Source organism: Gopherus evgoodei, chromosome 8, assembly GCF_007399415.2.
Source record: "Gopherus evgoodei ecotype Sinaloan lineage chromosome 8, rGopEvg1_v1.p, whole genome shotgun sequence".
Lineage (NCBI taxonomy): Eukaryota > Metazoa > Chordata > Testudines > Testudinidae > Gopherus > Gopherus evgoodei.
In genome coordinates, this window is record NC_044329.1 from 100,828,638 (window position 1) to 100,839,076 (window position 10,439).

At 43.9% G+C, this 10,439-nt stretch overlaps 1 protein-coding gene across 2 annotated transcripts; it reads right to left on the reverse strand.

The window, feature by feature from the left end:
* Window positions 1–209: 209 nt before the first annotated feature.
* On the reverse strand, window positions 210–10,416 carry TCEANC2 (transcription elongation factor A N-terminal and central domain containing 2). 2 transcript variants are annotated; one of them, XM_030571446.1, is made up of 5 exons: window positions 10,337–10,416; window positions 9,506–9,651; window positions 6,003–6,144; window positions 3,729–3,922; window positions 210–1,761 (listed from the first exon to the last, which is right to left on the reverse strand). In XM_030571446.1, exons 2-5 carry the CDS (start codon window positions 9,605–9,607, stop codon window positions 1,573–1,575), a joined length of 627 nt encoding a protein of 208 aa, XP_030427306.1. In that variant the 5' UTR covers window positions 9,608–9,651; window positions 10,337–10,416; the 3' UTR covers window positions 210–1,572. The 2 variants fall into 2 exon arrangements, with proteins under 2 accessions (XP_030427306.1, XP_030427305.1); XM_030571445.1 differs by lacking the exon at window positions 10,337–10,416 and adding an exon at window positions 9,758–10,105.
* Between the last annotated feature and the right edge of the window lie 23 nt (window positions 10,417–10,439).

The following is a 10,439-nucleotide window of genomic DNA, read 5'->3' on the forward strand; positions in this document are numbered from 1 at the left end:
ACTTGGCCATCTCTACTCTTATAGTTTCATCTCACTGATTATGTTCTGTGACCAGCCTGCACATAGTCAGAACACACCGCACAGCAGAGAGAGCCTGTGTCTGCCACAGCCTCAGGAACAGTATGTGTATCAAGAACAACGTGACTCGTGGCACTAAGGCAATCGGAGAAAAGCCAAAGCTGCCGCTAATTAATACCGGGAAACACGTGCTGGTTAAAAATAATCTGTTTATTGCTTGAAAAGTTGTTCACATAATCGCTCTAATGTATTAATATTTATTCCATTGTGGGGGTAAGAGCCTTTATGAAAGATCAATTTATGCTCCCATTGAATTATACTTAGAGATTTCATTATAAGCTTTCCTCAAATAAGCACACACAAAAAACAAGTACCACACTTAAATAAATCAGGAATGAGGTGTGGATGTTTAAGGTGAGATGCTCAGTAGAACACACAGCAAAGAGGTGTAATACAGCAAATATTAGTAATTAGTAATATAGCAAAGCCGCCTCGTTTACCTGAAGGCCTAGGGAAGACATCCACAATGCTGAGATAAAAGAGGTTTTGGGATGCAGTGGGGTAAAGCTGGCCAGCCAACACAGACTGTGGTCTGAGTTCCCTACTCTGGAATACAATGAAGAGAAGCCCCCTCACTTTTCTAAGTGTTAGCTCTGGAGTACCTGGGTATTACTGCAGGGAACATGACTGAACTTGAGTTAACTAGAGCTGTCAGTGAGTCACCACCTTCACTTCTCATTGTAGAACTCTCACCCCTTCTGACTGGCACTGAACATCACTGTTCCTTTCGGATAGTTCCACTATGCTCCTGGCAGAGACAAGGAGTCATGCTGAGGGCTGGTCTACACTACCGCTTAAGCTGATGTAACTTACATCACTCAGGGATGTGAAAAAGACACACACACACACGCCCAAGCGACGCAAGTTACAGCGACCTAAGCATTGTCCACATCGGTGCTACGTCGATGGGAGATGCTCTCCTGCCAACATAGCTTCTGCCTTTCGTGAAGGTGGAGTAATTACGCCGAGGGGAGAGGGCTCTCCCAGATGTGCTACAGTAGCAAAGCTGCATCGGTGCAGCTGCACTGATGTACTGCTGTAGTGTAGACTTGCCCTCAGATGTGACATAAATAGTGGTGCAAGTGATGTGTGGTTCTGCCAGTGCAAGTTGACACAACTTACACACTGAACAGCTGATGTAACTTACATGCTGTGGGACCAGAAGAATGGTTTGTAGCAGGAAAAGTAATCAAGTAAGTAACTAACTAACTAAGAAGGCATAAAGCAAAGTAGGGGAGGCCTATGTGCTTTTCCTGCTACAACCCCACCCATTCTGTTCCCTCAAATGTCCACTGACTCACAGATGATTAATTTACACCACCGCTTACATCTCTACAGAATTTGCCCCAGATACCTTCCTGATATATCCTGTCCTTACAATGGCAGACTGATTAACATGACCAGTGCTCCTGCACTCTTAAAACACAAGGGCTTCTCAATCCCAATATGTGGCATAGACACGCGAATCCCATGTTCAGCACCAGGCACTCTGAGTCACTTCCTATGGTTTTGTACAAGCACACTGACTGGGAGTGCACCAGTTTTGACTTGTGCGCGGGTTTCAGGTTTGTGCTTTAATGTGAAGACTAAGGCTCGCACTGTCCTGCGATATGGTGCATTAATGAGACGGGAAGAGAGATGAAAAGCTTCTCGCTCAATATTTTCAGCCAGTGGGTGATCAATCTGAAAACAGCAAAGTGTAAAATTAGACCCTTACGTTTAATAAGGAGACCAACTGATTGAAATTGGAGTTCGGTGGTTTTCAGAGTTTCTTCATTAATCAGCTCAAATTCAAGGAAACCTACTTCCCATCACATGTGAAACAGGAAGAGCAATTTAATTCCACCCAAGCAATTAAGGAACAAGGCAACTTGGTCAGTCACAGGGCACTCATTCGCATCTCCAGCTGGGAGGCAATGCTTTGCCCTCACAACAGGACACTAATCTGCAACCAGCTTTGGGTATCAAGTTCAACTGCAATTACAAACTACACTACACTGTCTCCATAAATCTCACATTTGATCTTTCTAATACAAGGCATCTTGGATACTATTTTCAGCTCAATCCTAAAAGCAATTCTAAGACACTCCAAATACTTGGGAGCTTTGCCTGGTGCTATAAAGGGAAATGCAGGCTGTGTGTGGAAGGAGGTATAATTAAGAATGCAGAAAGGGATTTGCTAAATGTTAATTATGAAGCTATGTGCCAAGATCTGTAATTTGGCACAGCTTAGAAATGTAAGAAATAAACAATAAAGGAAGAAATGAAACCTCAATTGCTCACCACACTTTTAATTTCACTTTTGCCTTTAGTGATGGGGAATCTCCCACACTTTCACAGATGGGAGATTCCAAAATATTAGTGTGTTATTATTAGAGTATTAGTCAACCCCCAAGTCCTTGCCCCATTTTATCCCCTCCTGCTACCCATCTCCCAGTTGCATATCCCCTTCTGACCCACTTAGTCCTTGTACCCTGCCCCCACCTGCAGATTCCCCTCTCCATTGTCCTTGTACTCCCAATTCTTGGACTCCCTGCTTTTCCTGTGACTGTCTATACAGCCAGCTGGCCCACGCTGAAGCAAACTACACCTCTCTGATGGCAGCAGCATTCCGGGGAGATTCATGCCTATGGGGGAGCAGGCAATGTTTTCCTTAACATCCTTTCATGTGTCCTGTTTGGAGAGGGAAGTTTTAATCTCTGCCCTGCCACTGGTGTCTCTACCCAGCACTGCCTATTTTTGAAGCAGCATGAATTGCCTTGGCAGAGGGTAGACTGCAGGTACCTTGTGCCACTGCAAACCCTGTCTGTTCATACCACCAGGCCTCTGTGCTAGAAACTGACACAGATCCAAAGGGCAGGATTTGAACAAGCCACCTAATGTATTATGGAGCCTTTCTTTTTTATCAGCCCCTTGAATCATCCAGTCATCTTGAGGCATCCCCACTTTAACCTATCATACCCCTATTTGAAAGGGACAGGTGAGAACTCCCTTCAGAACATACCATTCACTTCTTAACTGGCCAGAGTGTTCACTTTTCCTAAGGCCAGATAAAAGTAAAGAACACATTATCTTTAACTTGGCTTTGTAACTCCTGATTGACTTGACTTTCTATTTAAAGGATAATTAATGAATAAATGAAAAGGATAATTATTATGGAGTTTAATACACCAGGCAAACTAAGCATTAAGCCTTGCAGCACATCTTGTTCATTCACTTAAAGATACCACAGGGATCTAGTCTTTACCACCACTTTATATACTATTGACCCCATCTGTACATTTTTGCAATGTTTTAATTTACAAATACTTAATTACTGAAATACAATTTCCCTGAAACACAAAACAACCAAGAAGTCTTTGTGTAGGTTTTATAGCTAATAAATAGTAGGATGTAGAGATTTCTGTATTAACGTCCTCCTTCCCCTATACGATCTAAGCATAACAGACACACAGGTGTCCTGTTTGCGGACTGTGTAAATGAGAGCAGCATCAGAGTCATTTTCACCTTTGTTTTCAAAAGCCAGAGTAATCTGGGCAAAGGAAAACTAACTCCTTTTGAAAAAAACCCAATAACAGATCTCTTGATACAGCAGCTACCTATATACTCTCCTTTTAAGCTAAAAACAATAAAAGTATCAAGAATATTACCTCTAGTTCCAGAGCATCGCAAAGTAGCTTCCGTGCGTTCTTCCTGAGAGTCTCTGTTTTGGGATCGCTCCTGACTTCTATTGATGGTTTGTTTGAATAATCTTTGATGAAAGTTCGCCACTCAGTGTAAACGTCTTTTGCGAGATTGGCCACATCATGGTCTGAATGTTTGCGCATCTTATTCACTGCATGACCTGCCAAATAGAAACAGCAACGGAGTTCGTTCAACTTTGGTGGGTAGGTAAGTGTAATCCAGACCTGTCAGTACACATTAGTGACAAAACAGCCACAAAGCATTGTAAGTCAGAGTATGTCTTCACTACCCACGATCCAGCAGGGATCGATTTATTGTGTCTAGTCTAGGTGTGATAAATTGACCCCCGAGCATTCTCCCGGCAACTCCTGTACTCCAGCGCCGCGAGAGGCAGCAGTCGACTCGCTGCGGTTAAGACACCACGCTAAGTCGATCCAAGTACAAGACTTCAGTTACGTTAGTCACATAGCTGAAGTTTTGTAACTTAGATTGATCTCTTCACCCCGCCAGTGTAGACCAGGGCTCAGTCAGCTTCAGCAGAAAACTAAGCACTTGACACAAATGCAAATATGAAAACACTGGGGCCAATGCTTGCAGAGTCCTTATTCACTGATTTAATGGTGGTTTTGCCTGAGTAACTTCCTAGGTGCTCGGTTATCCAGCTGTAAAATGGGAGTAGCATTTCCCTCGATCCCAGAAGTGTGTAGTGAGGTGCTCAGACAAGACAGGGCTACACGAGTACTTAGACAGATGGGAAATCTAGTGTAAAGTCTTCAGGACTGGCTCACACAGAATAAAAATATTTGCTAAAAAATTCTTTAGGGAAGCGGATGTTGGTGATATTTGCAATGTTTTTACATATGAGTGAGGAAATAATGATTTCCTACTGTTTTCCAATAACCATCAGTGATGTTTCTCACGCCCACGGAAATGCACAGAATGCTACTGCACCATCAAGGAAATGTGCCCTTTGAAAGGGGATATACTACTTACATAGTGGTTTTCAACCTTTTTTCATTTGTAGATCCCTAAAAATATTCAATTCCAATAAAAAATTCCACAGGTTGAAAACCACTGATGTAACACAAAGCAGAAGGCACAGTTCCTCTTCTTCTGCTTGATATTAATTTCTAAGTGATAACACTATTGGCCAGAAGGTGACACTGTTACTTCTTGGGTTTCATACAGCACAACTGCTTCATCTGTCACTGGTGCAGACCTGCAGTGGTTCTCAAACTTTTGTACTGGTGACCCTTTCACATAGCATACCTCTGAGTACTTATAAAGTAAAAACACATTTTTATATATTTAACCCCATTATAAATGCTGGCAGAAAAGCAGGGTTTGGGGCGGAGGCTGACAGCTCGTGACCTCCCATGTAATAACCTCACGACCCCATGAGAGGCCCAACCCCCAGTTTGAGAACCTCTGTGATATAGGAAGGCTGAATGTGCTAAAAATGGCAAATTAAATTACAAAATTCAGACCAGAAGGGGCAGATCATTCCTCCTGTTCCATACACAGAGAGGGCCCTCTACATGAGGATCCTACTGCTTTTGCACAGAAGGGGGGTGGGGTGGGGGATCAGCCCTGGCACTGCTACTCTCCCCCTCCAGTACAACTTGGGGTGATCCCTGCAAAATCAGATTCTGCACAAAGAGAGAGCCGGGAACTGGTGGTCTCACATCATACCCTGTCCCCCAGGCCTGTGAAAATTAATCAAGTTGTGGCAGTGTTATAAGCATGTAGCCCCCTCCACACTGGGGATTCTTTGGGGAAGAAAGGTAGCTGTAACTAAGGAGCAGGGCCTCTATGCTGATGGCTTGGGCCTACAGCAGATCCTGAGGACTTCTCTGGGTTTGCAAATGGGTCTCACATCTCATTCCACAAGAGAGTAACCACCCATGACCAATCAAGGAGGAACTTTGTAGAGATTTCCTCACCCTCGGTCCTTCTCCTACATATTTTACCGTGGAAGGGAGTGACCCAGCCCTTGATTATAAGCAGGAAACATCCAAATAATTGTGAATAATTCAAGGAAAACTCTTTCTTCGCTGTACTAAGAATTTTGCAGACTATGTAGCTACCTACCACCAGGATTTTATTCAACAATAAGGTAAAGTGCTTAGGACCATTACTGAAAAATATTGTCAACAATTCCCTTGTGTATGGAAAAATCCAACAAGCAAAGGACACAAATTGACCTCATTTTCACACTCTAAATTAGATACAAAGTGCACCTATTTTTGTTGAAAGTAACACATCCTTAGAAGGTATTTTCTTCTTTAATTCCTCCAAAGCTTCGATCAAATTCTCTTTAGACTGGCCAGGAAGCTCCAGGACAGATTTCCATCTTTTTATGTCTTCTACAACCACCACTCTCTGGGAAAGAGAAAAGTCTTTAGGACAGTAGAATATTCTTATTGCGAATAAAGATGTTGGCCTTCATCTCAGCTAATGGGGCTGTTATCGACACATGAATTATTGATCATGACATGAACCAGAGCACAGAATATGTGATGGCCCAAAATGATAGGTAACTGCTTGAGAGCAGCTCCCTGTTGTAAATCAGGACAGAAATATAAATATCCAGAAGGCAAAGTGAGATTCTTAATCTTATTCTGCCAAACACAGGGCACTTAGCTGCAAATGTCTCTTAGAAAAAGACAATTATGCAAGTGTTCAGATTTTGGAAAGCCCACTGTATAAATGGCTTAATAAAAAGCAGATGAGAGGGAGTGGCTGGGGGAAGCAGCTAATTATAATATCGTTAGTAGCAATTTAGTACCAGGCAGAGCCTGAATCTGCCCTTCTGCTTTCAACTTTCCAAATCTTAAAGCAGGTAGTGTCAGCAGAGGGAGAGAAGGAGCTAGGGAGCACCACAGAGGAACTGAAAGAAGCCAGTCATTAATGTATTTGGCATTTCCATAGCGCCTTTCACACCAAGCATCTTGCTGTGACACTTCCAAACAACGGATTACAAGAAGCCTGCGTCTTGTTACACGTAAGATGTAGTGCAAGCCCTTTTACAATTATTCAGCAACGGTTACATAGCTGGTATGCTGTTTGTATCCTCCTCTGTCTTATATTTAGATTGTAGCTCTTTGGCAACATTTTCTGTTCTGTTTGTAAGCACCTAGCACAATAAGGCCTTGATCCAAGACTGGGGACACAAGTGCTATCATAATTAATAATATGAATCTCTTGGCTGCAAAATAACCTGCAGGGGGGAAACAATGAAAAAACTGCCACTCAAGAAAGCAGTGTAAGAAGGGATGAAAAGCATGCACCTCTTCCCACAGATTGTCCTTTTCAATTACACCTCTATCCCGATATAACACAACCCGATATAACACAATTTCGAATATAACGTGGTAAAGCAGTGCTCCGGGGGGGGGGGGGGGGGTAGGGCTGCACACTCTGGTGGATCAAAGCAAGTTCGATATAACGCGGTTTCACCTATAAAGCAGTACGATTTTTTGGCTCCCAAGGACAGCGTTATATCGGGGTAGAGGTGTATCTATATCATGCCCAGATGCTACAGTGATGGGCATGTTAGAAATGCTCAGATACAGACTGACTAATGGATATGCAGGAATCACTTCACTCACTGTTGAAATGCAAGTTATGCCTAATTTTTTTTTTAAACTTCTGCAATTAGGACCCGAATGGGAGAACACTCACCACCCAATTCCCACTTCCAGCAAGATCAAAAAGGGAAGGAAAAGTGCTATGGTAATATAAATAATAAATTATTATGAATGGCCAATTGGCCTGTCCCCTTTCCTCTCCCTCTCAAGCATGGAGTTCTGCAAATCTTAAAGCCAGCTCAGTGTGGAGATTCAGGAAAAATACACGTCTCAGAGAATCTTTGTCAAATGCTTTAATCTCATGCAGGGAAGGTAGTCTTGAATCCACCTATATGCTAAATGGGTCTCACAATTCATTCTTGCTGCCTATTTGAATAGTTTATGCACATTTTATGTTCGTTAAATACAACATTTATAAATACAATCATGCACTTGATTAATGGCACTCTTGGATGATGATTCCAGCATTAGTGTTGCTACTTATAGCATTATGACTTCTCCTAGGTTTAGAATGACCTCAAATAGTAACTGTACTCAGTACCTATGTATTCTCCAACTAATTATGAGTCCAAGTTTCAGCTATACTTTCTTAGCACCTGCAAAATTATGAGCATAGAAATGCATATGCACATGGATAGATACATAGTTACTCTGTACGGGCTGCAAAATCTATATGTACAGATTTACAGGACATCTGAGACTGGCTGAAAGTTTGACCTTATGTTCGTGGTTTTTTGTTTTGTTTTTGTGATTCATCATAAACTATTCTAAACAAATTCTAAATCTTTCTTTAGAAAGCTTATACGGTGCAGAATCTTGTACTCATGTCACCAAATATCTGACCATTGTCTATAGAATGCCTTTCAGTCTGATGGAGCGAGCCTATCCATTGTACTGTTTACTGACAGAGCACACACTACTGAACGGCAGCCATATGTGGGGAGGAATGCAGCAGCTATTCTGTGTCAACTTTACGTGACTGTTTTCAGGTGAGGAAATAAATCACTTCTAAAATTGAGGCCACAGGTAAACCTGGACGTGGGCTGACTGTAAATATGCAAGATAGAATTTTGGCCAGAACAACATGAGTAACACCACACCTTGCTAACATTTGCCATAAAATCTTCATTGACCACATATTTATTTGACAAATAGTATTTCCAGCAATCCAGTGCCCCCTCGTGGTGTGGTGAAGCACTGGCCCAATAGAGAGAGGAGTGTCACCTAAATGACCAATACCATTTTTTGCAGCAACCTGGGCTTCCTTTGGAGGATTCTCATTGAACTATTGACCATGCCTTAGCCGAGGAGATCTGATAAAATAAAGCCTGAAGTTGTATGCCACCAGACATCTACAGAACAACTGTTACTGATCATCAGCCCTTTTAGGGTCCTAGAGCACAGGTCCAGCAAACTGGCTTCTGTGCAGCGTTCACATCCAAATGAAGTTAATTGTGGGCCATATTTCTTCCTACCACACCCACACTCACACACACTTCTAATTACAGAATTCCTAATGCTCAAGTGAAAGGGCTAAACTAAATTGTGCCCAATTTTACAGGATACTGAACGGGACTGTTGTACACTGGGTTCTGAAATGCCGATTAGGCTGAAATCTTCACCTTAGAGAAAGGGGTGGGAAGTGATCCCACTTCAGTGTTAATGGCCTGAAAGGAAATTCAGGGGCCTATTTCTTGGGGGCCCTACATCTAAGCATCAGAATGAATGACTTGGACTCACTAGAACTGTAAGTTCATATCTCAGCAGAGTGAATCTAACATATTATCCTTTCAAGCTCCAAATCTGATATTGCCTCAGTTTATGGGGTACATGCATTAGATGAGCTTAAATACCAACATCCTATTTGCTTTAGATACACATTGGATGTTCCATAGCAGTTTTTGTAATAGGCGTTTGCTCCAGTGTTTTTGGAGTACATTTTCTTTCTCCTTGCTGTTGTGCTGAGTGTTTGTTGTCTTCTTGGCTGCTGTCCATCTCAAACGCAGCAGCATTTCAATGGTGCTGTATGTGCTCTCTCAAGTGCTCTGTGATCCTTTGGGGCCGAAGGTGTTATATAAACTACATCAATACAGTACTTTCAGTATAGGCCTGATCTCTTATCCATCCATTCCCTTTGCCCTCCCCGCTCTTACCTTCAGAGATTCTATAGTGGCTTGCTTGTAAACCTTTTCTCCTGGATCTCTTTTCCTAGGGCTTTCTTGAGCTTTGGGTTTTCGTATCACAAATCTATCCATGATGGACACTTAAAGGTTTCCAAGTTATTGGTTACGTGCAGCAGCTGTTTCAATGAGAAAACAATTGTCCATTTTCTTCTATGAAACTGTATTGGTAATACTGCTTTAACTTAAAGGCAGATTGTTGACAGAAATACCAGAAAAAATAACCTAGAAGCCTGAGCTGCAGGTCGATAGGGGAAAAGGTGGGGACAGAGGGCTTTTGATGGCAATGTTACACTAAGCCCCAAATACAATGATGCTACAGGGCACGAATGAGGACTGGGGGCAGCGGGGGGCTTGGGCTGCTACCGTTTATCTCTGGGGCTGGCTAGGAGCGAGGATTTGTGGCTGGAGATTTGGGGTGACACTACAGGGTACGCAAAGGGGGTGGGGACTGGCATGGGGTGCCCAACTAATGCTCCAGAGGGAGGGATGGAGCTTGGGGGACCCGGCCCGCGGCGGGGGAGAGGAGGGATGGAGTCGGGGGGGCCCGGCCCGCGGGGGGGGGGAAGGAGGGATGGAGTCGGGGGGGCCCGGCCCGCGGGAGGGGGGAAGGAGGGATGGAGTCGGGGGACACGGGGGAAGGATGGGGCTGGGTGTCTGGAGGGGTGCGATGGGCCCGGGGTACTGCTGCCCGGAGCCGGGGACTTGGTGGTTGCCCAGCGGGGCTCGGGGCGCACGGGCCGGGCAGCAGCGACCCCCTGAGGCTGCAGGAGGCTAGTAACACGGTCCCCGGAAGTGACTCCCCTCGTAGTTCCCAGCGGAGGCAGCTCTCCGTCTCCGCCCCAGCTCAGCTCCGAGAGGGAAACTGCTTCTCCCGCCAGGCCCCGCGGCGAGGGAATTCTCGCGA

What these genes read in the sequence shown, in the direction of transcription:
- TCEANC2 (XM_030571446.1), bottom strand. Translation starts at nt 9,607, where the DNA reads ATGGATAGATTTGTGATACGAAAACCCAAAGCTCAAGAAAGCCCTAGG. An exon ending in CCACTATAGAATCTCTGAAG is followed by an intron (nt 6,145 to 9,505) that starts GTAAGAGCGGGG and finishes TCTCTTTCCCAG; the next exon opens with AGAGTGGTGGTTGTAGAAGA. An exon ending in GTTACTTTCAACAAAAATAG is followed by an intron (nt 3,923 to 6,002) that starts GTGCACTTTGTA and finishes TCTATTTGGCAG; the next exon opens with GTCATGCAGTGAATAAGATG.